We start from the raw sequence: 27,467 nt of genomic DNA, 5'->3' as shown, positions 1-27,467 counted from the left end.
GAACGTATTTTCCCATACAGAGTCTTTGCAGCACTTAGCTTGAGGGCTGTCTGGGGTGTTTAGACCTATTGTGATGCTTGTATAAAGATGATAATAATAGTAATTGTACTTATGCCCTGCCCGGCATTATGTCTCCCTGTCCACATGACCCCAACACTCACCTATACTCTTAACCCAGTTCTCCTAAAAACAACTTGGTTGCCCAGGGCCCCTGACAGCTGGGATGATGCCATAGCAGCATTCAAGCAGATGCCAAGGAAGGACGGAGGGAGGCCTCCAGTAAGCACTCTCTGCTTATTGATGTCTGCTGTTGTCATCACCACTGTTGGGCTGTTCACGGGGGGTGGGTGGGATATGCTACAGGAACTCAAGGTACCAGCTGGACCCTGTTTGGACTTCTGAATGTTCAAGAGTGGGTCATTCCTAATTCTGGGTTTAGGTCTTCCATGGGTCAATCTGTGCCCAGTCTTGCCCAAAGCAAAAAGCCTCCTGTACCATATAGCCTTTTGTGTGAGTTAGCCAGGAATATGCATGGAGTTCTTCAATATAGCTGACCGTGTTCGGCACACCCCACATATGACTGGGAAGACTGTTTTGAACAAAAGAGTTCTTAGCTGACGAATTCATCCTGAGCAATTTGGGGGGTTATGGCACAGCTAGCTGCACCCTGCAAAAGGGGGGAGGGGTAATAGTGAAACTCTGAGTAGCACAGTGGTTATGAAACTGAAGCCCCTGGTTCAAATCTCTCCTTAGCCACAAACTGAGGCAAGTTGGTACCTCTAGTCCTAAATCTCTTGCAGGATCTGTTCGAAAGATTGCCAGCATATCCATATAAATGCTAAGTACTATCACTATTTATCCCCATCTCTGTTTATCATCATCTAAGTACTATCACTATCACCAAACTTTACTTTTTCTCGTTGGATATCACTCTTGAGTTGAGAAATCTTGATCTTCATGGCATCCAGCTCCTCGTCAGGCACAAGGGAGATGTTTGGCACAGCCTCCGAATCATCCACCATTTGGAAGCTGAGATCTGATAGTGGAATATACCATTTGCAGTCATATTGCTGGCTTTTCCTGTAAGGAAGTGGAGAGGCAAAGAGTATTAGCCAACTTACTCCTCTACTCCCCGCTCAAGCAGTTTATCCTCCAACAGACTTGCAAGGTGTTACTCCAGCATGAGCCCTCAAAGCGTCCCTACAGTGGGAGTTTAGCTGGATTACGGCTTTCAGAGCCTGCTGTGCAGATTACACATGCACACTTCAGGATCTGTGTGCTAGGCATCTCCCGCCCTCTCCCCTACCTTCTGGATTCCATCTTGACAGACTCATTCTACAAGAAGAATCCCTCCTTTTAAAAGTTGCTTGAACACCTTCCAAAATGCTGTAAAACCCACCTGGCCTTTGGGAGCCCTTCACATATACACTTTGCGTGATATAGATATTAATACTCAAGTCAGGAAAAGGGTGTTGAAAATACAAAAAAGAAATGAAACTTGGTTCCACAGGAAGTGGCCTTGTGAGCAGCTGCCTAGTTCTCTGACTGGTCATCCTCTCTATGCTCTTTCTACCACATGGCTCACGGCTTCCCCACTCCCAATAATTAAAAGCTGGATTCTGTGCCAGCTCCAGCATCCAAACAGGTTCCAAGGAGAGGCCCTCATGTAGCGCATTACAGCAATCAATCTGAGAGGTTACCAACCAAAGAGAAGAGGCAGAGCACAAACATGCTGGGAAGTTGCATCGTCTTAACTGGAAGTTCTCCCTCCTAATATGGTTGCCTGCAGTTTCTCAGACATAATGGAGAGGCACCTTGCATGTGCTCAGAGGCACTTTTCACACTGGGTGGGGAGGAACAACACTTCTGCTCCAAGTTGGGGGACTTGCCTCTGCTGCACCAAGTCAGTCACTTGGCTGTCTCCTGCACATTTTTCTTCCCACACCTTTATGTAGCATGCACATGGAGTCCATCACATGGAGCCCACCCAAGAGATGCTCACCCTCCAATCTGCTTCTTGAGCTTGGCACAAAGGAAAAGGTCAGTGAAGAGGAAGACATGGCGCAGTTTGCGGGCTCCCTCAACCAGTTCCACCATGAAACTGTCCTTCAGGAGCTGACGGTGCTGCCAAAAAAGAAGGGAGAGGCAGGGAAGGCCGAGATCAGAAATGAGGGCTGGGGTGGGGAAGAGGCAGTGGTTGGCCACTACCAGGGCTGGCATCAGGTGCTGGCATGGTTGGGCATCTGCTGAGGACCCATACCCCAGCAAGGGGCCCACTGACAAGAGGAGAACCCTTGAGGGTGTCTTGCCCAAAGACCCTCCAAAACCAGGGGCCAACAGTGGCCATCCCCCCGTGGTCACAGGCCCAAGTGGCTCTGGCGGATGGGACACAGGGAAGGGCAGTAGCTCAGTGACAGAGCATCGGCCTTGCACACAGAAGGTCCCAGGTTCAATCCCCAATAGCATCTCCAGGTAGGGCTGGGACTCCTTGCCAGGAACCCTGGAGAGCTGCTGCCAGCCAGTATAGACAATACTGAGCCAGATGGACCAACGGTGTCACTTAATGTAAGGCAGCTTCCTATGTCCTATGAAAGAAAGGTTCTGGAGAACTGGAGGGGGAAGGAGCCAACAGCAGGTAGAAGTCAGGGACAGCTAGTTACAGTTGAGGAACCAGTCATGAAGTTCAGCAGGAAAGAGGTTAAGCCAGGTGTCAAACCACGGAAACAGAGCTGGAAAGGAGGCAGAGGAGAAGAACAGGAGAAGTCAAAGGAAGGTTTACTGGGACAGAAGGTTCTGGGAACAGGAAGCATTTATCCTCTCAGGAAACAGGGTGCCTGTGCCACTGCAGCTCAAGGTACACATAGGCCTTGCCTTCCCCTATGCACACACCCAACTAGGACGCTGCTCCCACAGGTCACGTAGGCAGCCCAGAGAGCTGCTGTGCCAAGATGATTTGGTAAAGGGTAAGGAAACACTGCATGCCCTAGCATAAAATACCCTGACATGTTACAGCTGATTCTGTGGACCTTCAAAGAAAATCACATTACCACTAAATTATAATGCTTGGGATTCTTGGATGAACTGCATAACAAATAAAAACAGATTCAAACTGTGTGGAGAGAGCATGACTTTTGCAGCTGAAAGGGTCTCCAGCAATAGGATGAAGAAAACCCTCAAGAATTTATTTTATTTATTTATTATTTCAATTTATATACCGCCCTTAGCGAAATAGCTCTCAGGGCGGTGAACAAACGAAAGAATCATTGACAATGTAGTAGTGACGGTGTTTCACTAGCTGGGGGACAGCTCTGACAGCCCTGACAGCGTGCAAGATGGCTTTATGTTTCCCAGCATGTGAATTTAAGCCCCCAGTCCCATGGTGGTGGCTCTGATGTCAGGGCAACCCTTTCCAGGTGGATGCTGGCTGGCACATGCTGAAAAGCAACTTGCAAGGATTATTGTTCCCACATAGAGTCACTGTTACTGGAAGCATTTCCATGCAGCAACCACAATATCTGCATCAAAATTCATTCAAGGGTATGCAGTTGAGGGGAAAATCTGTCTTTAACTTCCATCTTGCTTGCACTGCAAGCTTTGCCCTTCTGTTTAGCTACTCTTTATGATGGTGCTTATTAATTTCTTTTCACAAGCCCTTTTTCTACAATATAACAATCCCTCCCTCTGCCTTTCAAACCATCAATCAAGGATATAAATAATGGTTAATTAGTCCATTAAAGATTTCAGTAGATAAGTCATGGTTGAGTTGCAAGATCAAATTAAGTAAGGCAAGTTTGATTGGTTCCTGATTCTTCATTTCGTCTCCAGACTCCTTTGAAGGCCACTTGGCAAAAGGTCCCTACTCCAAGACTGCTTCCAGATTACTGCTATTTTGGGGGTGAGATTTAAGCACATAGAGGCAAACTGAGTTTGCACAATTAAACTGGATTTGGCATTCTTGTGCTGCTGCAGCAGCAATAACCAGCAGATCCATTGAGCGGGGGGGTTGGTCTCGATAGCCTTATAGGCCCCTTCCAATTCTACTATTCTATGATTCTATGTTTTGTGGCAAGAAAAGTGACTGAAAAGGCACTGGAACATGGAGGACAACAATTGCTTGATGCAGTGTCATATAACCTCTGCACAAACAAATCAGTAGGAATGCTCAATAAACAGCAGACATCATATAAACAATATGCAACCTGTGAGTAAACAAATGATGAATGATCAATGAACAGGTCATCTGGAAGAGCCCCAAATATCCTGAAAGCCTATTTCTTTTTATAGTTTGCTGAACAGGACTTTCTCATGGCTTCTGCATCATCCCACAACACCACCTGGTGTGGCTTGGAAATTCCAGTGTTTGGGGATTATTCATTTTGCTGCTAGTATGATTTGGTGGAACCCCTTTTTAATGCTTCTGACAGCCCCCATTTGATAGGTATGTGCCAACTATAGTGTTAGCATCTCCCATCTCCAAGGATTTGTCCAACAAATTGATTCAGATTTGTACTTCCTTCCAGAAAGGGTCTACGACAAGGCATCTACTCATAGCTTCTTCATGAAAGCAAGTCTCTTCTACAGCTATTTGACGAGTTTGCTGTCAAGAGTCAAGACCACCAGAGGGCAGCATATACCTATTCTCCAACATTACCCCTTTAATCACACTAACTGGAACAGATACCCTCTTGCCCTTTTTAACCAAATGGTTTCACCAATAAATGTAAATGTACTGCCTTCAAGTCAATTCCGACTTATGGCAACCCTATGAATAGGGTTTTCATGAGGCCGAGAGGCAATGACTGGCCAAGGTCACCCAGTGAGCTTGATGGCTATGTGGGGATTCGAATCCTGGTCTCCCAGGTCGTAGTCCAACACCTTAACCACTACACCACTTGGCTTAAAGCCAAAGTAGGACAATACCTTTATTAGAACTAACAAAAATGTCACAAGGCTGTGAACCCAACTTTACAAAGTGCTCCAGAAAGCTCTTTTCTAGGCGGGTTGTCAAAAAACAAAAAAGGGTGGGGAAGACAACAGCTGGGCAATGATGATTTTGCTCCAAGCCTGACTTTTATAACAGTCCCTTAACTGCGTTAGCCTCACCGGGTAACAGATAGTTGCAGAATGCTCTAGAAGAAATAAGGGTATTTCCCCTATTTTTTTGAAAATATAGGTTCTTGCAGGTATCTAAATTATGTCCAGACCTAAGCATAAGAGGCAGAGATGTGTGGCAGTCTTCATATTAACAGAGGTGAAAATTAGTACCTGATGCAGCATGCTGACTAGCCATTGAATGGAAGGACAGACATTCCAGAAATAAAAGCTTCTCTGATTTTTTCTAATTTTCTAATTGCATTTCTCATTGCACAAAGCACTACTAAGGGGTACAGATACATTTAGAACAGATGTTATTTGCAAACCTCTTATTGGCAAAGACATCAACAGCACCATCTGGATAGGTTTTATCTCTATCAAGCTAATAATATAGATTTCTTCTGAAATTCTCCCCCATTTGTGAAATGCTGCAGGATTTCCTACTATTTTTGGTTCCATGGGAATTATTCTCCGAGAACAAAGACTCTTAAGATTTCAGGATCACAAGGAGATATTGCAGGAGATTCTTCTCTGGAATTTCCATGGTTAATGTTTTTGGATCTGGGTCCATTCTGACAAAGGTTTTGTATTCAGTCCACCTCAGTTCCCAGTTCTCGCTCAAGGACTGACAACTACCCAGCTGTAGCTTATGGGCTTCTGCACAAGGAAGTTGTGCAGAGGACCCATATTCACCTGTGTGGACCCATGTGTTTATTTAATCAATTTCCAAGAAAAGAAAAGAAAATACCACCATCACCAAATGCACAACTTAAACAAAACATTGCTAATACACATAAAAATGACACCCACGACACCTCTCTGAATGAAGGCTAAGCAGGAGTAGAGCAAAACATGAGCATGTGACACTTCAGTAGTGAAGGGCCGTAACTTAGTAGTAGAAGCGCCAGTTTTCCATGCAAAAGGTCCTGTTCAATCCTGACAGAATCTCCAGGTAAGGTTGGGAGAGATCCCTGCCTGAAACCGTGGAGAGCAGCTGTCAGTCAGTGTTAGACGGATCAATGGTCTGACTCAGTATAAGACAGCTTCTTCTGTTCCTATATCTAGCAAAGGCATTCTCCCATCCCTTTTAAAAGGCTGCAAAGTCAGACTGTTTGGAAAAGCATTCCAAAAGAATGTAAGAAGAGCCTGTTGGATCAGGCCAAAGGGGGCTCATCTAGCCCAGCCTCCTCTTCTCACAGTGGCCAACCAGTTGCCTCCTCTGGGAAGCCCGCAAGTAGGACCTGAACACGACAGCTCCAGTGCTGCAGGCACTTCCCGGACAGATAGAACGAGGAGCAGGGCCTCTCCCTCTGCCCTCAGCAAGTGGGATGTAAAATGTTGCCTCAGAACTGGCCCTCTGGAGATACTGCGTTTGAAGCATCTCTTGGATCCAACAAGAAAGCTGGAAAGCCATAGGAGGCTTTGGAGCTGCCTTTCCCATCCTAGCACTCTCTCTATATTTTGGACTACAACTCCCATCAGCCACAGCTAGCAAAGCCGCATGATGCTGAGGCTAATGGGAGTTGTAGTCCTATCTATCTAGAGGGCCACATATTGGGGAAGGCTGCTTTAGAACCACAAAAGTGGGGTGGGGTGTGAGTGCGACAGAGGACATACAGAACCCCTAAGTAGCATTTGGTTGCAAGCTCTCTTGTGGCAGAGCTCAGTCAGGGCCAGGAGCTGCTTGCTGACAAACAACTCCAGCCTACATCTCAGCCAAAGCAAAGCAGAATCTGACATGGAGGTGCCTCTCCTAGCTTCCCTCACTACTCCAAGGCTTTAGAGATGCCAGCCTGCATTAATGTCTCCACCATCATTTCCCCCCAAGGATTGCACAGCTAAAGATGCCAGACAAAAGCACGCGGGTGAGCTTTGCAGTCAACCTTCGAAGCAGAGGAGGGTTCATTCACAGAGGGCCATAAAACGAGGCCGCTCTTCGGCAATCCAGAGCCCCCATTTAATATTTTCAAAGAGCAGATGAATGTGGATGAGACAGCAAATAAGCTCTGCTCCTCTGGGGCATGGCAAACAACGCCACATTGCCAGCCAGATTCCATCTTGCCAACTTGAGGTGCAAATGTGTTCCTGGGCTTCAACCACATTCGCTGCAGCAATGCTGGCAATCCCCTGCAGCTCCCTCCCTTCCAGCAGCCGCTGCTGCTCGGGAGTAAGAGGCTGCCTTTGGAGGGGATGCTTTGGCACCAGGTGTCTGCAAGGGTTAAACAACCACAAGGAAACTCTCAGAGCAGGGCCAGCTAAGCCTTCTGCCCACCAGTGACACCCAGGGCTAAGAGTCACAAGACAAACACAGCAAAAGTCGGCTGTGCATTCGCAGTCGTTCTCTGGGCCAACTCACACATCCTGGACAAGCTGAAAATGTCGGTGGAATCTAGTATGCAGTATTGGCTGCATGAATGCTGCAACTGATATCCAGGCTGTCACTCTCCATGTGCTGCCATAGCCCTCCTCACAGATGTTTTCCAAGTGTGGCAAGCCACCATTTGGACCTATGCTAAAGCAGCCATGAGACATCTGGGCACCTAGACTCAGGTTGGCTTCTCTGTGTAAGAAGCATGGCAGCGAGTGGATCAGGATGGCTCAAGACGCCCAACAGAGTGCTCAGAAGCTCTATGAGCAACTGTCAATTCCAGGCCAAGGTGGCAGCAGAAGGCAGACTGGCAACATCAACGCTTGTTTGGGATTGTGGCCAAATCAGGAGTGAAGAAACGCTGGAGCTAAACGAGTCAAGGGAATATCTGCTTTTTGGTTCAGGGCTATCTTCAAGACTCTTATTTCTCTCCCATTTATGCTCCTTCACAGGCCCTAGAGTACTGGGACAAGGAAGTGAGCCTAGTCTGATGATTCAGCAGAAGGAGGTGATAGCAGCATGAAAACAATCAAGGCTTCCCGCTCATGGCAAATGTGGGAGCCGAGAGTCAGCCTGTGAGGCAGTGTTGGGGTCATGCCTTCTTAACAGCTATGACTCATCTTGCCGGGAGGGAGGGGTGGGGCTCAGCAGGTCAGACAGAGAGGAAGGGAAATGCCTTGCTGACTGCTCCTGTGTCAAGGAAGCTGAGGAGAGACAAACTCCCTTGTGAGCCCAGGATCATTTGAAGCAGGCCCACTGGGCACCCATAGTGCCAGCTAGAGAACAATGTCCCATTCAAGCTCTCACAAAGATGCACCCTCCACTCACTCAGAAGGAGCAAGCCACACACCAGCCAGAAAACACTAGCAAGGCACCAGCCCTCTTGAAGCATTGCTGTGCAGCTATGTGAGCCTGGTGCTCCTGAATGCAGCTCTCACCATCTCTCCACTTAGTCCTTCCATTCTGCTCTGGATCAAACAAGAACAAGAACAAGCCCCAAATCTATTTCCAAGGGAGGCCTTGGAGCCAGAAAAAGTGGGGTTGAGGGAAAGAGAGAAACCCCCGGCCAGAGTGAGAACATCTTCAAGTCCCTTGTCTAATATGAAAACATCCTTCAAAAGGCAGACAAATAAACCCCATCCTTCCTTTCTCTCAAAGAGCAGGCAGCCTCACAGCCTGGAAGCCTCTTTTCAAAGCTAGGGCTCTGTCTTTGAACAAATATCATGAGAAAAGAAGGCTTCTGAGCCTGTGCAGAATGCAGCTCTCAAGCTGTAGGGCCAAAAAGCTGACAGAAAAAGGCAGACAACACAACAGATCCTGAAGGGAAAAATCCAAAGAGAAGAGGTCCAAGTGTTTCAGAAACACACACAGCAGGTGCCGATTCCTTGCTGACTCTGCTTGTCACAGAAAACAAGAAGCTTCAGTTTTATAAAAAAGGAGGAGTAGAGATGCTCAGAGTTTAAAAGGAAATCCTTGGGTGCCTCAGCATTTTGTTAGTGGACTATGCAGCCACTGACCTACCTGACTCCCTTTGTGCACAGAAAACTCAACAGGTTCAGGAGATCCCTGTTTTACTATATATTTATATATTCAGTATGTTTTTGTAAGTTGCTTTTATTGATTGATTGATTGATTGATATTTTGCCCTCAGGTTGCACAAGCTTAAAAGTATCCTAGTAAATCTGACAGAAGGAAGCATCACCAACAAGCAGGATTTATTTCTGACACAGGTGAGGCATCCAAGTCAGACAGGTTTTGTTTTTGCAACGTCTTGCGCCAGCCCAGTCATAGTGGGCTTCCAAGGGAGGGCTCTACCACCCCACTGAAATAGGCAGCTGCACAAGTTCCCCCAAGGGAAATGGCCCGCCTGCTAAGCACCGGCTGCCAGCAGAGACACACCCATGCCCAGCAATGCCTCTCTGTTCCCACAAGAGGCAGTAATGGCCACCAACCTGGATAGCTTTAAAAGAGGAATAGACAAATTCATGCAGGAGGAGGAGGAGGCTATCACTGGCTACTAGCCACAATGACTATGCTCTGCCTCCATAGTCAAGAGGTGGTATGCTTCCAAATGCCGGTTGCTGGGAAGCACAGGAGGGGAGAGTGCTCTTGCGCACAGGTCCTGCTTGTGGGCTTCCCATAATGGGCATCTGGTTGGCCACTGTGAGAACAGGAGGTTGGACTAGATGGGCCACTGGCCTGATCCAGCAGGCTCTTCTTACCTTCTCATGGTCAAGTCTAGCTATAGAATCTTGATGTAAGCTAGTGATTGCCAATGCGGTACTCACAGATGCACGTGCACCCAACAGAGATCTTCCCTAGTTCCCACAGGGCCCCATCCCACTGCTAAAATTGGGCTTAAAAGAAGCATTCTGTTGTAACCAATACAAAAGGCTGTGGTGTATGCTCGGTCGTGCTGTATGTGTGGTGCCCACAACAGATTCTCTCCCATGGACCCAAAATATTGGCAACCCCTGATGTAAGCCTATTGCTTGCACTATCTACCTTTCATGCTATAGAAAATTAATTGCCGCCAACATGGCCAGGATATTTGAAGAAATATACAAGTATGTATGGGCACCCAATGTGTTTCAAGGAAACTCTTTATTCAAGAGGAACGCTTAAAGCTTCTTATCAAAGCTGCGGAGGAAAGCCTATCCCCAGCCATTTTTATTAAGAGGCATTAAACATTTCCCTTGACAAAGAGTATTCTTGATTCCACTGCATGGCCTCTGCATCCCAAGGCTTCTCCCACAGGATGACAGTGAGCGGATGCAATGGGGGCAGGGAAGTCAGGCAAGTTACAGGCTCTCAATCACGCTGTGTGGATCTGCACTGCCACCCACCCACTGCCATCCTCATGGCAATTAGTAGGCCCATCACTGGGAAGCCGAAGCACCAGAACGGCTACTTCCCCCAGTTCAAAAAGCGCCGAAGAGAAGAAGCACAAGGCAATGTGAGCGGGAAAGGAAGGAGGCCATCCTCCCCACTGCAGAGCAGCAGTGCAGCTGCAGGAGGGCTGAGCAGGAAGACGAGGAGCACAGGGGGCCTGATGGGGAGCAAAATGAGTAAAGGACAGGCCTGAGAGGCTTTTCACAGCAACATGGAAAGAAACAGCCTCCTTTTGAGGACTGGTGCCTCCCGTGTATGTGTGAGTGAGAGAGAGACAGTGCAAGCGCGGACACCCTCCAAGGCGCATTGGTGTTACGAGTGTTGTAAATAATGACAAAGAAATGGCTCATCACAGAGAATGCAAACACCCCCTCCCTCCTTCCCACTCAGCCGTGCCTCTCACCTCACGAGGATGCTACAGGGCTCTCTTCAGAGCCAGCATCCCACCCTGAGACGCTAACGGATAAACAGGCTCCCTCTCTTCCCATAGAAGGGCCCTTCCAGCTGGCAATATCAGCTGCAGCTCATTTAGCATCCCATTTAATGCAACCTTCTTTGGCCTCCAGCATTTCATTATTAATCACTGTTTACACGGATACGGCTTGCAGGAAGCAAAGCACTTTATCACCTTTCCGTGAAGCTGGGTCATTAATGCTGAAGACCTTACACACAGCAGAGGTACAATGCCTCGTCTAGCTGAGCCAAGACTGGCATCTGACCTCTGGGGTTTAACTGCACAAATGCGGCCCAGAGGTCCTGAAAGCTGAACCCCCGTCTGCTCCAGTCCTCCCCAGTCCATATCCAATCCAAGCTCCAAAGGTTACTCTTCATGAGAAAGAGCCCAACCAATATGGCTGTGGACATCACTTTGTTCCCATCTGGGGACACTCAGGAGCCAAAAGCTGGGTGCAGACTCTGAAAATGGGAGCTTAGTTTATTATTATTAATTAAATTTATATCCTGCCTTCCCCCCAAGTAGGAGCTTGTCTGTGAGACTTTTCACCAGACATCCCAGAGAAGTATCTTCTAGGCCGGGTGATGACAGACACACCAAAATGGCCACCTACGATTGGAACTTAAGAAGAGCCCTGCTGGGCCCTTTAGTTCAGATTCTCACATCTTAAAGGGGACAATGTGATGGCAATGGAGAAGGGCCATAACGGGGGAAGGATCTTTGCTTTGCAGGCACAAGGCCCCAGGTTCCATCCCAGGAATCTTCAGGTAGGGCTGGGAATGTCTGAGTCCTGGAGAAATGCTGCCAGTCAGTGTAGGCAATATTGAGCTAGATGGACCAATGGCCTGACTGGGTAGTAAAAAGGCAGCTTCCTGTGTACCTATGCCTCTGCAAAGTCCGCAAGCTAGGCATGAAGGCAACATTCCCCCTCTGACATTTGCTCCCCAACAACTGTATTCAGAGGCAGGCTGTTAGTGAATATGTAGAGCAGCCCTTCCAAACCTGGGTCCTTCCAGAGGTCTTGGACTACAATTCCCATCAACCCCAGCTAATGCAGATTGTAGCCCAAAACATCTGGAGGGCCCTAGGTTAGGGAAGGATGCCTTCGAGATTCCATTCAGTCACCATGACAAGCCCACTTCCCAAAATGTTGGTTGAGACCCACCCCATCCCACCCTCAGCCTCCATCAGATGCACACGTTCCCCTACCACCAGTAAAGTCAGTATGAAGAAGGAAATGAAGCATTTGTGTGTGGAGTGTTGGCGCTACCACGCAGACACAAGAACTGCTTCAGTTGCCACCAGCACTGGAGCACTCACCTCTCCCTTTTGAACAGTCATGGATTGTCTCCTGGGTGTGATCTCCTCATTGATGCTTGACAGGAAGTTTTGGGAAATGCGGAGGGCATCCTGCAGGAGAGGGTAATCGGGGTGACTTGACGGAGTGTGCTTCAGTAGATCCTGCACCATCAAGAGGAAGGGGTGGGGAAGGAAGCACAACCTCAGTGAATGTCAACTGGAAGTCTAGTGAGCATCACATCAATAGTCTTTTTCAGGCCCCAGCAAGGCAGACACACAGGCCTCCCTCAAAGGCAGCAGTTTCTCTTCCAGCCACAATATTATCACCACCATCTCTTTCACCACCACCCTTTAAAGTGCTGTCATCGTAGAGGGGTCTTTCTCAAGCAAGAAAAGCCAGGACCCCACAGGAGGGAAGGAAGGAAAACGGGAGGCGGATACAGGATGGATGTGAGCAAATGCAGCGCTGTGTGCTTAGGCTTCCTTTCCTTAAGGAGTGAGAGTGAAGGGTTTGCTGGAAGGGGTGGGTGGCATCATGCAAGCATCTGGAAGGCAGTTCCAAGACGAAGGGTTAGAGCCGTCTAGGGGAGCAGCAGACCTTCTGAGGGCTGAGCGGGCTAGAGCTGAATATGCAAAGCTCGTGGACAGGGATATCCTGAGATGCCCCGAGTGGAGAGATCGCTTTAGGCCACAGAGGGCTTTGAAGAACAAGGTACTTGTGGCAGATGTGGAACAGGAAATGCTGACGTGACCGGGGGCCTTCCCTCCCAGCAAAACTTGACAAAATCCATACACTTTTCAGAAAAGCCTCGTTTGGGCCAGCTTCTAGGTTTGTGCAGGCACGGGGTAATTTTAAGCTGCTAGAGTATTTTTAGGCAGTATTTTAATGTACTGTGTCACATTTGCTATTCACAGACTTTTTGTTTGAATCTGGAAGCCACACCAACCCCCTTCGTGCAGCCAAATTCTTCCCTCCCCCAATTCTCCTTTGTATTTTCAGCTGCACTGAGAGATTTGGGGGCCTGACATGTCAGCCAGAGCACAGCTGGAGACCCACACTGATAATCTGCGAAACCCAGATATGAAGGAGCACCTGAAAGTCTCCTCACAAACATACACAGTTCTGAAACAGACATGGTGAGAGCATTTTTGACAACACCAAAGGTGGTTGAGCAGCAGCAGCTATGGATGAAGAAACATTCTTTTTATTTCCAAAGCCAAGCAGTTAAAATTGTCTTTCTCAAGCTTCCCAGAGCTCGATGGTCACAAAAGCACCATCTGCTGAAGCGCATCTTGGCCAAACTGCAAAGGATGCAGGAGACTCAGAGTCGGATCTCCCCAAAGTATTGTCAAATACAGTTTTGCTTTGGCAGCAACAAGGTTGCAGAATTGCAAAAATGGGACAGGAGAGAAAGGGTGTTTTTTTAAAAATAGATAAAACCCTCCCCCCATGGCTACCCATGGAAATGGGCGAGGGGGAGGGAGGCAGTGCTGTGCAGCTGTATTTGAGGAAGAAAAAATATGTGGAGCCCTGAGCAATGGCAGTAGATCTGCATTCTGACTATGGTGATTCCCAAGCACCCCAAGAGGATTTAAAACGGCAATCTACTTAAAAAAATAAGTGCACTACTCTCAACACATTGGGAATTAAAAATGAAGAAAATATACCATATCCTTGCCAATAGTCTGGCTGCTGTTTTGTTGCATATTTTTGCAACTGTTTTGTGCCCTGCTGCACAGAAATCTCAAGGCTTCTCCATGTGCCACTTCCCAGCTTGCTTATTGTGAGGTGACGGCAAGCATCAATGTTCAAAGCAACTTACGTGGAGCACAAGGGTGCTGCGTGTGACTCGGTCCACCGGTTTGTAGAGCAGAGCTGTGAAGAAAGAAAGATTACAGGCCCCATGTGAGTCACAGGGCTTTGTGGACCAGTATAACCTACGCAACTGCAAAGATGAACCCCAGAGCAAGAAAAAGGGCAGGCTTCCGCCAACCAAAGAGCTCACAGCACCATCCCTTCCTTGAGTGGTGTCCACTAGACAGGACAAGATCACTCTCAAGCAAAATGCTACAGAGCCCCAAATGCATGCAACCACCTCCCCCCCGCCGCCCCATTCATTTTATTGGTAAACACACAGCACTCTGCTTCAGCCGTTAGTGCTGGTGGCCAAAAAACACATCACATCTGACATATTATTCCTTGCAGAACCAGAATCAGGAGTCAAGACTACAGATGGAGCTGCCTGCCCTGCGTGTCCTGAGAGCAACACAGTTCCCAATCCAGGGGTGCACTACTCACTTTCCAAAGAATTCTTTGTTGTCTGTTCTTTTGAATCCTTGGTGCTTCTAGCCTTGAGATTCTATGAAGGGGTAGAAAGAAAATGTCCACTGGGTTAGTTTTCTTCAAAGTGCCACAGGAAATGGATTAGGTTCCTTGTCTTTCTGAAGACAGGAAGCTGTCAGGCCATCTGGTTCAATATTCCTTGCCCCAGCCTTTTCCAACCAAGCATCCTCCAGAGGTGTTTTACCACAACTGCCAGCAGCCCCAGCCATCACAGCCAGCTGACTGAGGCTGAAGGGAGTTGTAGTCTAAACCATCTGGAGGGCATCAGTTTGGGGAAGACTGGCCTACACTGAGCAGCAGTAGCTCTCCAGGGTCTTGGAGAAGGACCTCCCTCTTGTGTTCTTTTGTCCCCCTAGATTTGCAGTATCTGCTTTGGGGTGTACCGGCACACAGTTGGGGCATGATAAAGGAAATAAGGACCTCCAATTTTGTTCTGGTTTCTTTCAGCAGCACCAGGCTAGACATGACTGAGGCAGGAGCTACCCAATTTGCAGGAACCCTCAAGGAGCTTTTGCACAAGGTATCCCACTCAAGAGGGCTTCTCTCCCAAAGGCTATCAAACAAACTAACAGTATTGCGATTCCACTTGAGAAACACTTGACATTGGAAGACACAATCCTTCTAGAGCCCTTCCATCTCACTCCACTTGAGGCTTACAAAGCCCTATCATTTCTAGACCGAGGTTGACACTTGCTGCTGAAGTAGACTTGTTTACCTCTTGTTTGCTAATGACAATTTCATCACAGGATTTAAACTCTCTCATTCTGCCCCCTGTGTAGAACAGTGGTGATACCAGTGCAGCTCAAAGCCACTCCAGCAAAGAGTGCAAACACGCAAGCATTGCCTGCTCTGGGGAGCTCCCTGATTTGGCATCGCTTCACAGCCAGAGAAGGTCCATCAGGGGTGACCCTAACACAAGAGCAATGTGAGATCTTGGGCGCCAACTGAGCATTGCAGCACGTGAGACAGACAGAACCGACTTGCACCGGGAACCTCTTCTGTGCAAGCTCCATTGAAATGAGCAGAAACAGAGAAGATGAAAGGGGGAGTGCGCCACCATTGAAGGGCAAGAGCTGCAAGGACATCCCAAGGGCTTCATCCAAGTACATTAGTCAGACTGAGTCGCTCCACGTGTCTGATCATAACGTTACCTCGGAGATTTCTGCGAACTGAGCGTTGGCCTGACAACACTTCTCTGCCGTCTCCATGGCAACCTCATAGTTATCCACGAAGGCCCGATACACTCCCAGCTGGCTGGCCTACAGAAAGCAAATGTGGAATGAAACAAACACTAGCGACATGGGGGCGGGCGTGAAAGAGAAGATGGCTACTGGCTGCATTCAGTTCAAAAGGAATGGAAGGGAGGCTTATACCACAAGGGAGACCTTATGCCATCAAAACATGGAGGGCAGCACAGGGACACAACTATGAGAGAGCATATTTTTGGGGGGGGGGTCATCTGCTTACCTAGCGGATGATACATCTGGGTTAACCCACTGACCCACCCCCAGCATTCTGACCAGTGGGTTAAATTTTGTAGGGGCTGTGTCAGCCTCTTTGCCATTTTCCCCAATTCAGGCAGAAATGATTTAGCAGGAGGGCAGCACAAACAAGACACACACAGAGAGGGACGCACCTAGCAAAGGTCGCTGTTCCTCTCGCTACGCAACTGCTAGAGACATTTGCACAGAGCCAACGCCAGCCCCACACCAAGGCCTCTTTTTAGCTTACAGCAAAGAGCAGCAATGGATGCAAGAGACAGAGACAGACACAGAGCGCCTGGGAGCGTCCATTTCAGATGCTGTTTCTCCTGCATTAGTAATTCATATGGAAAAGCCACACTAGTGAGAGAAGATACCTTGCATGTCTCTCTCCCAAATGCTCGGGGGGTGCCTTTTGTCAATTGCTTGTTTTTATTTCCCTCCTGTCCTGAGCTCAGTGGAGGAAGGGCAGGATACAAATGTGGCCACTTATTTTTTTAAAAATGAAAATTTATTATACTTTTGATCCTGCCCTTTACCCAGCCCCTGAATAAGCCCCGGGGCTTAGCCCTGATCTCGGCTGCTGACTTGTCAACAGCAGCAGCAGTTCAGGTGAGCTCGGGAAACGCCTGGAAGAATTCCAAGCATGTCTGAACTCGCAAGTAACTAAACTCTGTGCTTGCTACACAGCTGGGCACCTGGCTCTGCAAACGCTCCACACTGGCCATCAAAGAGCCAGAGTCAAAAGAGAAGGCACAGAGAAACAAAGCGGCCCAAAGGCCTTGCCCAGTCCTCCTTTCAGGGCCCCTGCAGGCATCTTGTTCATTGTGCATCCATGATGATTTGTGCTCGTAATGTTACTATATGCAACCCTGCGTTCAAGACTGTTTGCGCCTGCAAAAGGTTCAGGGCAGACCCATTGCTCTGTCTTCCATCAGTGTGTGCCCCATAACGTCCTACGGAAATCCAGTAGCGTCTTATGCTGCAAATGTCCCAGTTTATTTGCTCTCCTGCTTTTGTTGCTCTGTATTGCAAAAGTGCCCCTCCAGGTAATAATAATTCGGTAAAATTGGGGAAGCATTGCAGAACGACTATAAAACGGAATGATGTGTGGATGGTCCAGTGCAAATCCACCACTAATGCACTATTATTATGTCAATGACACCTTGCAGAATATATCTGCAAAAAAATAAACTCGGTCTGGAGGGGCCCTCACTTCACAAATCCCAGTCCTCAATTTCTGTTCTGGGCCAGGAAGGAAATGAACGTTTAGTCTGGTTTTTGGTGTGGTTCAACTCTGATTTTATTGTAATTCCTTTGAAAGACACACACAAAAAGAGAGTGACAGTCCACCTTGCCTCCTGCTACCCTGTGTGACCACACTAGGCTGCAAGCAGAAGACATTTAGCAAGCGCGTCGATACACGTATGGTGATCCAGTTGACATTGCGTGTATAGATTTTCAAAAACCTTTTGACAAAGACTCCTGCATAACTAGCAGTCATGACATAACGGGGCGGATCCTCTCATGTATCAGTAACTGGCAAAGGGTAAGGAAGCAGAGAGTAGTAACTGCGCAGTTCTCCCACTGGAAGAAGTGAGGTCTCCAAAGGAGGACTCGCTCTTTCTAACTTGTTCATAAAATGTCTCTAGAGTTAGGGGTGAGCAGCGAGTTGGCCATGTTTGCTAATGATACCAAGTTGTTTAGATTGGTTAAAGCAAAAAGGGATTGTGAGGAGCTCCAAACAGATCTCCCGAAAATGGGTGAATGGGCAAATAAAATTCACTGTAAGCTAATGTAAAGTGTAAGGTTTCTGGGAATCACCAAGTGGAGAGATTGCTGTTGCCCTCACGTCCTGCTTGCGGGCTTCTCACTGGCCTAACTGGTCGGCCACTGTGATAACAGAATGTTGATGAGCCTTTGGCCCTTCTTGACCTGCAGGGCTCTCCTGACAATGTTCTGCACACGAGTTGTGGCCTCTGAAGCCTTGCTCCTCCCTCCACCCTGTTCCGTGTCTCAGAGCCGTTGACAGCATACCTCACACACAGCCATTCACTGGCCAGACAAGAAAAAGGAACTGGTGCACTGACAAGACAGATGCTGGTACCACCCTGCTGAGTTGGCCTTGCCATTCCTGCGCACCGCAGAATTTCTCCTCCGGACTGAAGAACCGGAGGCACCTCAGGAGCGCAACATTTCCTTTCTTTCAAAAGAAAGAGACGCCTCTGGAAGACAGCCCCCCTTCTCCAGTCGGGGAGAGGCAGACTGGGAAATGGTCTTCCACATGGCTGCGGCAAGAGGTATTTTGAAGAACTCTAGGATCGCCAAGGGAAAAATGTGTCCACCCAACGGCTGGGGGTGAGGAGGCAGAACAGCAAGGCTAGATCAAGACAGGGAGGAGTGCAGATGACGGGGGGGAGAAGGGGGGGAGGAGAATCTGACAGCTACCAGGGAAAGAGGGGGCAGAATATGCCCTTGCTTCCTTCTTCCAAACATCTGGACCTCATTTCTCCTCCTCCCCCTCCCCCAATTCAAAGCAGATTTGGCAACTCCCCAAGGGAGGACTGCAAAGGCTTTGGGTCTGACAGGATCAAGAACAAAAGCTGGACCCGGGAAGAGAAGGAGGGGGAAAGCTCCCTGTCGTGTGCCACTCCTGTGGTTGTCAATTTGCCACGGCCTGAATTAAATACAGGCAACTTTTTTTTCAAAAAAACCCAGCTGTTGGGAGATAGCACAGCACAGGGCAGAGAGCAGCAAACAATGCCCAGAGCACCGCAAGGATTTCAGGAGGGTAAGACAGACAGAATGCTGGGACCTTAACCCTCAGCTTTTGTTGATCCCAATTCTGATGAACAAAATGGCAGAGCTGCAACAGGGTAATGGGGGCAGTTTCACTTTTGTCCCATGTGGATTCAGTAGCAAAAAACAGACCTCTTGTCTGATTTTGACAGGCCATTATAAGATGCAAGAAGGCAGCCATCCTCTTCTTCCAGAGGATCATGCCAATGAAAAATACCCCCCAAATCTCTTTTCCTGAGAAAAGGTCACACAAGGACATCATTCTTCTGACGCTTGGCCAATTGCTGAGGGTCTTGGGGCCCACTTAATGGTTATTCTGCCTGTGGTAGCCATTGTGCCAGATGCTGTGTGGTTTTTATTCCTCCTTTGACTTTTTATGTGGCATTTTTGTACTACAATTTGCATTCCATAAAATCCAAATGTAAAACAAGAGGATATGATATAAAACTAAAATAAGCAATTAAACATTTAGCAATTGAATATTTAGTGCAGATGTGCCCTGGGCCACCTGGCTGAAGCTCGAGGACCACCAGTGGTCCATGGACCACAGTCTGGGAACCTCAGCTTAGAAGAAACCTCCTGCTCAGCTTTCTCCAACCTGGTGCTCTCCAGATGTGTTGGACCCCTAGCTCCCACCAGCCCCAGCATCACAGGCCTGGGCTGGCTGGGGCTGATGGGAACACAGGCAGCTGGCTTATACTGACTCAGGCCCTTAGTCCATCAAGCTCAGTACTCTCCACAGTGACTGGCAGCAAGGGCTCTCCAGGATTTCAGGCAGGGAGCCTCTCCCAGCCCCACCTGGAGATGCTGCCAGGGACTGAGCCTGGGACCTTCCACATTCAAAGCAGATGGCGTTCTACGAGTGATAGCCTTTCCCCTTTGGAGTTGGGAGTTCAAAATATTTGGAAAGCACCAGGATGGGCAAGGTTACTCTTGTCTCTGGCCTTAAACCTTAATTCTTGGGATGAAAAATGAACACACAAATGTGCTTCAGACCATGATGAAGAAGGCTGTGAAGGCATCCAGAAAGGTTGCTGCAATTCCAACACAGATGCAACGCAAAGCTGAGTCCAGTCACAGAGCAGTGCAACCTGTAACCCCGGAACACCTTCTGTCCCACATAGCTCCTTCTCAAGGTACCTGCTCTTCCCCAGCCTTATACCCCATCGTCCCCAACATGCACACAACACAACAGGAAAAAGCAGAGTGGGCAACACCTGGGAAAAGCAGAGGCTCCGCAGGCCACAACAGCTTTGGCTAAACAGGCTTTGGCTCACCAGCTTCTGGAAGAGGTCCCCCACCCGCTGCTGGTGGCTCCACTGCTGAACCCGGGGGAGGAGCCCGTCGTAGAAGTCCTTGTGGATCTCGTGGAGCTCAGGCACTTTGAAGAAGATGGTTTCAATCTGCTGACTGGTCAGCACAGGCTGGGATGTTGTGGCAGCCGCTTTCAAAGGCTTCATAGGCTGGAAAACAGAGGCCAAGGACTCCATCACTATTCAGAGGCATAAAAAGAGCATCCACCAGCCGAGCCACTGGGCATTCTTCTGACCCAGCTGGGACAACTGGGCTTCCAGCCTGAGCATTCAAGAATACCCCCCATTTGGACATGCTCTGGATCAGCCTTGCCCAACCTGGCTTCCGCCAGGTGTTTGGACTATAACGCGGCACTGCTGGCTGGGGCTGATAGGAGTTACAGGCCAAACTATCTGGAGGGCTCCAGGTAGAGGGAGGCAGCGCCAGTTATGAACAAACCCAATCCTATTCCGTTCTGCCACGAAGCATAAGACAAGGGGGCTGCCTCAGGAGTCTTCTCTCCTGCTGGGGAACAGGGCAATTCTCTTGCTGAAGCTCCATTGGAAGAAACTGGAGCTGCTGCACAAGAGGCCAGCCATGCCCTATGCACTGCTTCCACTCTCTAAAGGGGCCTGAACTGGAGAACTTCCCAGTCAGTTGGAATGGGGGGAGGACCCCTTTTGGGTGTTCCACCCACAGCCCTGAAAATAAAACCCACCCCCTGTTCACACATTCCTGGGGGTTCTTACCAGCAACAGGGCTTCAAGGTGGCCTAAGTAAGTCTCCTCACTAGCCAGGATTCCAGACAGGACCCATTTCCTCATCTCCAAGCCCTTTTCCAAGTCTGGCTCACTCTGGTGAAGGAAAGCAGGTAGAAAAACAATGGTAAGGCAATGCAGGAGGGAGCTCACAGCCTGGATGTGGAATCAGGGAATTAAGGAGAATTTTTGCCAGCTCTGCATTCCCACCTTCCAGGCCATCACATAGAACAGAACAGAATTATCCGTCGTATTTCACATGTCTCCAAATTCTGCAATACAGTTTGCAGCTGAAATAACACACAAAAATGCATTACAAACTTCTGTATGGAAGTTTTGCAAGGGGTTGCGGCTGCTGCTGCTGCTGCTGCAGGGAAACTTGCCTGAGCCAGAACGGTGGCACCCAGGCAAAGGATGTCAGTGTGCTGGTCAGGCAGGGTGGGTGGGGGCTGCTCACTGGAACACCAAGAAGAAAAGTGGCTGGGACTCGTCGGACTGTCAATCCCCACAGCAGGCTCCTTTGCACCAATCCCTCTGGACAAACCTCTCAGCAGAGGTGGGAGCCATCCAGCCCATATCTCTAAGCCAGTGGGTTTGCTCATGTTCATTTTATTAAAATAATATTGCCTTTCAGTATAGATGTTCTTAGGGCAGTCTAGTCTGCACAACGACAAATCCCATAAGGTAACACAAATTGAAAAATGTAAGCAATGAAAAACTGGCAGTGGTTTTTTTAAAAAAGCCAACCGTTGAGTGCAGGGTTGACTATCTGGGAGCTTTCCAGATGCTGCTGGACCTGCCTGACTTCTGGCCCTGCTGGCCGGGGCTTTAAAAATAGGCACCCGGCACTCTGCATTGTGCTTGGAAACAGACCAGTGAAGAAGTTCTAAGAAATAGGTGGAATGTATTATCTTTGTAAATCATCAGGAATCTTAGTGAAATGCAGTATTAAAATGATTAAACAAACCGATGAAAAATACCTCGAGTATAGAGGGTGGTGGTGTGAACTGGGTTGGGTCCTACAGAGCAGAGCAGAGGGCTTAAGAGAACCCAGGGCGTCAAGGGGCTGTCCATGCTGGTGCCTCCCAAGCCTTTCTGCTTGTCTACCAGGAACCTTTTGCAGGGAAACTAGCCGTGGTGAGAGTGTATTTTGAAGTGCAGGAGCTCATCATGAAAGCCCCCACGGCACCCTCCCCACCTTCAAAAGACAGATAGATATACGCATAAAGAGAGAGAGAGAGATCAGCTATACATAGCATAATGTGCGACTTATTAGGATCAGCTAAATCAGAGAACAATGAGCTGGCCAAGGGTGGCAAGAGTGGTTAACAAGCTAGAATCTGACCGGGGAGAGCAGGCTTCACATCCCTGATCAGCCACGAGGCATGACTGCAATTTTAAACCAAAGGACTGCAATCCTATGCGTAGTTTCCTGGGAGTAGCTCCACTGGACTCTGGTTCAACTTGTAAAACACACCTTCAGCTTTAACCAAAGATTTTCTGCCAGCCAAAATGCAGTATTTAGCTTTCAGTTAAAAATGCAAACAATCATGCAATGAAGTGTTACCATTTACACTTCTAGCAGGAAAGAGAGAAACGTCTGACTTCTGCTTGATTATATTCCTAGTTCTTAGACTTCCTCTGTGAGAATCTGTCACAAATCTGAAAGCCCTGTTTCCCTTGCCAGAGCAAGGAAGGTCCATCAGTTTCCCTGGAGCTCCAGCAGATGACATTGCAGCTCCTGTTCCAAAACATCTGGGAGTTGTACTCCCCCCATCTCCATCCCAGTTCTTCCTCCACTACACCAGTGGGAACCAGCTGCAGGTGCTGCAGATGGCAGCCAATTAAGGCAGACTGTGGATGCCACCAAGTCCAAGGATCAGAGAGGATCACCTCCACCCTGCAGCCTGTGTTAAAAGGGCTTGAGGCCCTTCCCCTCTGCCGTTTCCATTAACAATCATTTGAGAACAAGGGTTTAAGGCCTGGAAACACAATGAATGAATAGTACTACCCAGCAGCCCTCTCCGGCACGTTCCTCCAGCAAGAGAAGTGTCATTTTTCCAGTGGGCGTATCGAAGGGGGACCTTTAAAGAAGTCTCAGCCCATGACTTTTTGAGAAGCAACACCATTAGCATGTTCAGAGCAGAGACTTCCAGTAAAGGGGGGGAAGAAGAGAGAGAGAAGCCAATGGGGAATGGGGGGGGGGGAGAGAGATTAATTAAGATCCTTACAATGTACATTATCTTCCAGGGCTTCCATTTAATAAGCTATTGAAGAAGTCTCACTGCTTGAGTGGTGCTGAACAGGGAATGTTTTCTGCAGAACCAGTCAGCTCTGCTTCATGCGGAGAGAGGTGGAGGAGCCAACATTTATTTATAACCACCCAATGGTGTTCATGCCAACCTCTGCTCAGGAAGGGCTTGTACATTCAGGCAAAACCATGAAAACAGCAGAGAACAAGGAGGAGGAGGAAGGAGAGCCACAGGGAGGGTGAGAGCCAACCCCAGCCTCAAGCAGGTGACCTTGGGAGCAAAGCAACCGGCAAGGGGTGTGTGCTGCAGACAACAGAGCAGGCCACGGGCATCACTGGACAAGGGGCTGGTGGAGTGACCCCTGTTCCCTCCCCAGCCCAAACACATGAGCCGGGATCCTGATCCAAAGCAGAAGGGCCTGCCATGGAGCCAAAAGGCGACAGCCAGAGCTGGCCTGGAAGCTTGCTGGGAACCAAAGTCCCAGCCGACCCACTGACCTCCCAAAATCTCCCCCCCCCCGTTTTGGCTGGCATTTGCCTAGGGCTGCTTGCAAGGGAACGGCCTCCACTGATTCCAAAGGGCCAGCCCAGGCCACTGGACCAGAGAGGTTGGAGAACCATCTGGGCCCCTTGGCCACGACAGGCCTCAGCCAGGCTCTCCCTTTGAGGCCTTCCACTCCTGCAGGGAGGGTTGGCGCCTGAGAGGGGCCTCAAGGCATCAAATGCCTCAGACCAGCCTTCCCCAACCTTCTGCCCTTTAGGGGCTTTGAACTATAGTTCCCATCAGCCCCAGTCAACACAGCTATGCAAGCTGGGGCTGACAGGAGTTGCAATCCAAAATCTCTGGAGGGCACCAGCTTGAGGAAGGCTGCTTCAGACATTGTGGGAGCACCTTGCTCACACGTAGCTCTCCTTCCTGCCGTGCTCCTCCATGTCCTCGGGGGTGGGGGCTCCTCATTGGGACCAGGGCAGTCGTAAGGGGGAGAGCAAACAAGGCTCCACAGAGGAAAGCTGGGAGGGGAGCAGAGAGAGAGCGCGACGTAGCTGGGCCCCACCAGATGGCTCACGGCTAGGAGGGCGTTATCCGTGCCGAGATGGTGCAGCAGGGCAAGGCAAGAAGATACGGTGACCTCCCCCTTGCAGTCATCCAGGCAGCACACAAAGCACCGCCTGGCTGCCATGTGCACGCCAGACACAAGTGCAGATGCCAGCCTTGACCCCATTCTTCTCCCACAAGACGCCACCCAAGGTGGTCTTGCTTTGGATCCTTTTCATCGGAGGCCGTGGAAGCACCTCCCTACAGCGCTTTGCCTTGCTGGACCCTTCGGAAAAGGTGGCGGAAACCATCCCCCCCCCCAACCTTTAGGAGGTAAAGCTGGCTTTGGATGTCTCGGTTTTACAACTACGCGTCTACTGTTGTCTTTGGTTGGCTGCTTTGCCAATGTTTGCATGTTTGTGATCTTATGGCTGGGGTAGCCAATGAGGTGCCCTCCACATGTTGGGACTCCCATCAGCCCCAGCCAGCATGCCCAATGGTCAGATGCTGATGGGAGCTGTAGTCCAGCAACATCTGGAGGGCACCTCATTGGCTATCCCCTGCCTTGTGGAAACCACAGGCACCTGCCACACTTTACTCTCCACTGATGAGGATGAAGATTTCCAAACTGCTTCATAACCAGAAGCAACCAAATCAGCATACAGTAAGATAAAAAAGGATAAAATACAAAGATACAGACTCAATAAATTAAAAAGAATAAAGCCATTTCAACCATTGTACCATTTTTTTCATTGAATGACTAGGTCACACTTCAGGGGAAGCTTTCTTAAAGAAAAACATTGCTGTCAGAACACCCAACCCAGACTGATGCAGTCATTTTTCCAGGGTTACAGCCGATGGGTGAAGTGCCCAAGACTTACTTTCTCCCCTCCCCTTGCCAGACCCCCCAGCAAGGCCTGGAGGAGGAGGAGGAGGAGCTGGCGTGGTGTATTTCCAAACCAGTTTGGCTGCCCTTCAATCCTGTCCCCAGTGGGATGCACCAGCCAACTTCAGACCGAGGGCACAACTGATGTGGCAGAGGTGGCTCATAAAAGCTTCCCTGATCACCAACAGGGAAGAGTGAAGCGCCTCTCACACAACAGCTGCTCAGGAGAACATAAGAAGAGCCTGCTGGATCTGGCCAGTGGCCCATCTAGGCCAGCCTCCTGTTCTCACAGCGGCCAACCAGGTGCCTGGGGGAAGCCCGCAAGCAGGACCCGAGTGCAAGAACACTCTCCCCTCCTGAGGCTTTCGGCAACTGGTTTTCAGAAGCATGCTGCCTCTGACTAGGGTGGCACAGCACAGCCATCATGGCTAGTAGCCATTGATAGCCCTGTCCTCCATGAAAGCACCAACTTGCAGCACAACTTTGATTCTAAAAATGCAGCCACGGTGGTGCTAGCAGAAGCTGCTATTGATGTCTCAATGCACAGAAATATGGCTTTAGAGCAGCCTTCCCCAAGCTGGTGCCCTCCAGCTCTTTTAGACTACAATTTCCATCAGTTCCAGCCACCACACCCATAGGATGCTGGGGCTGATGGGACTTGTACTCCAGTAGAGCTGGAGGGCACCAGCTTGGGGAAGGCTGCTTTAGACATACACCGAGGCTGCTCCCTCCTCCTGCGGCTGACCCAGGCTCAGGGGAAATTAACAGGCCTCGCTTCTTGCTCAGGCTGCTGCGGCTGAGGAACTGGGAAGCAAAAGAGCCACAAACAAGACAAGCAAGAGTGGGCGGCTGTGGAAGTTAAAGCAAGAGCAAAAGACGCCAAAAGCTCCCAGAAGAGAGAGAGAGACTGTTCAGCCGCCCATTTTGCCCCGATTCCTCCTCCAATCTTAGGGGGAATTGGGATGCCGAGTGCCGTGAGAGCGCCACGGAAGGCAAGGCAGGGCGTGCAAACCCCCCGCCCGCACCCCGCAGGGATCCCGTGATCCTGGGGCTCTCCAGGTGCAGCTGGACTCTAGCTCCCATCGTCCCTGGCCCTGGGATACTTCAGCCACACCTGCAAGCCCAGCCGTTCATCCGCATCCCAGGGAGACCTTAAATGAGGAGTCTTCCATCGCTCTGGGTGATTCGCGTGCTGCTGGTCCTGAAGATTTTTTTTTAAATTGCTTTTTAAAAATGTGTTTTTAAATTTGTATATTTGTTTTTAATGTTTTTAATTGTTGTAAACCGCCCAGAGAGCTTCAGCTATGAGGCGGTATGCAAATGTAATAAATAAAGAAATAAAATAAGAGGCCAAGGGCTGACTGGCCCCAGACCCACATCTCAGGGGAAAGGAAGGGATCAGGAAACCCAAGGGCGGCACGCCTCCAGAGAGACCACAGCCCACGCAGGGCAAATGGGTCCAGCACTTCCCTGCCGGGCAGCTGCCACTTGGAAAAGCAAGCAAGCTTTGAGCCTGTCACTCTGTGACAAGGTACCTGAAAGGCAATCCAGGCCCACAGAAATCTCCTGCGCCAGAAGCTTGGGGGGGGGGGTCTTCAATGCCCTGCACAGCTCAGGGCACAAAAACACACCTCAGATGGACAAAAGGACTGCTCTCTCTTCTGGCTGCTGTTGTGCTCCTCCCTCCCTCCCCCTCTTCCATGCTGGGCAAGGAGGAAGTGGCTTCTTCTCATCCTCGGAACCCCACCGGCCTGGCAGAAGAGACAAGGAGCACTCGGTCCCTCCCCAGAAGCTCCCTTGGCTCGTCTTTCTCCAGGGGGCTGGGGGCTTGCCCCTGGGGGGAGGAGGTGGGACTGAAGAAGAGGAGGGGGCCAGGATGGAGGAGAGCCCTGGCCCCTTGAAGGCCTAGTCCTGCATGGGACCCTGTCCACCCCTCGCTGCTCCCTCCTGCTTCCCTGCAGGCTGGGCCAAGAGGAAGGGGCCCTTACCAATTTTGTGGACTCCAGAGACCCCGAGGAAAGGGTGTCCCGGCTGCCTCGGCTCTTGGAGTTGAGGTGGGGGGAGGAGGCGGGGGAATCGTCAATGTAGGGCATCATGTCATGGTGCCGACGATGCTCCTCGGCCCGGTCCGCGTCATAGGCATAGCCGGGCGGCATTCCACCAAAAGCGATGTCTGAGAAAATAAAGGATGGATTCAATGTAGTAGTTGCTTGCCACATAAGGAGACTCCAAACTTCCAAGACCATAAAGTGTAACATAAAATGAAATTCATGCAATACCCCCAAACACAGATACCATCAACGAACTGCAGAACCATCATGATCCAAAGGAAATTCGATGCTGCCAGGTGGACTTCATTGGGGAGGGGGAGCTTTGCACAACGAGAGAGACCCCCAAGCTGGAGACAAACCCTCCCTCCCAGCCCCTCTTGTGCCCTCTTGGGGTGCTTCATGGCTGTTCCGCTTTCGGCACAACTCCCAGACTTTTAACATTCTCTAGCCGAGTGAGCAGC

At 49.6% G+C, this 27,467-nt stretch overlaps 1 protein-coding gene across 3 annotated transcripts in view; it reads right to left on the bottom strand.

Moving 5' to 3' along the window:
* The window catches only part of BCR (BCR activator of RhoGEF and GTPase), a 93,783-nt gene that overhangs the window by 29,719 nt on the left and 36,597 nt on the right, over positions 1-27,467 (bottom strand). For 2 of the 3 annotated variants that reach the window (XM_061603027.1, XM_061603028.1), the window contains exons 2-10: positions 26,944-27,128; positions 20,774-20,878; positions 20,009-20,194; positions 15,603-15,710; positions 14,407-14,467; positions 13,931-13,983; positions 12,129-12,269; positions 2,003-2,124; positions 912-1,080 (exon numbers count right to left, since the gene is read on the bottom strand). In XM_061603027.1, the coding sequence (XP_061459011.1) occupies positions 912-1,080; positions 2,003-2,124; positions 12,129-12,269; positions 13,931-13,983; positions 14,407-14,467; positions 15,603-15,710; positions 20,009-20,194; positions 20,774-20,878; positions 26,944-27,128 (1,130 nt within the window). Of the gene's footprint in view, positions 1-911; positions 1,081-2,002; positions 2,125-12,128; positions 12,270-13,930; positions 13,984-14,406; positions 14,468-15,602; positions 15,711-20,008; positions 20,195-20,773; positions 20,879-26,943; positions 27,129-27,467 lie in introns of those variants that run through there. The other variant, XM_061603029.1, reaches the window with a different exon arrangement.

This window comes from Rhineura floridana, chromosome 19 (genome assembly GCF_030035675.1).
Source record: "Rhineura floridana isolate rRhiFlo1 chromosome 19, rRhiFlo1.hap2, whole genome shotgun sequence".
In the NCBI taxonomy this organism is placed as follows: Eukaryota; Metazoa; Chordata; class Lepidosauria; order Squamata; family Rhineuridae; genus Rhineura; species Rhineura floridana.
This window is presented reverse-complemented; position numbering and strand designations above follow the sequence as displayed.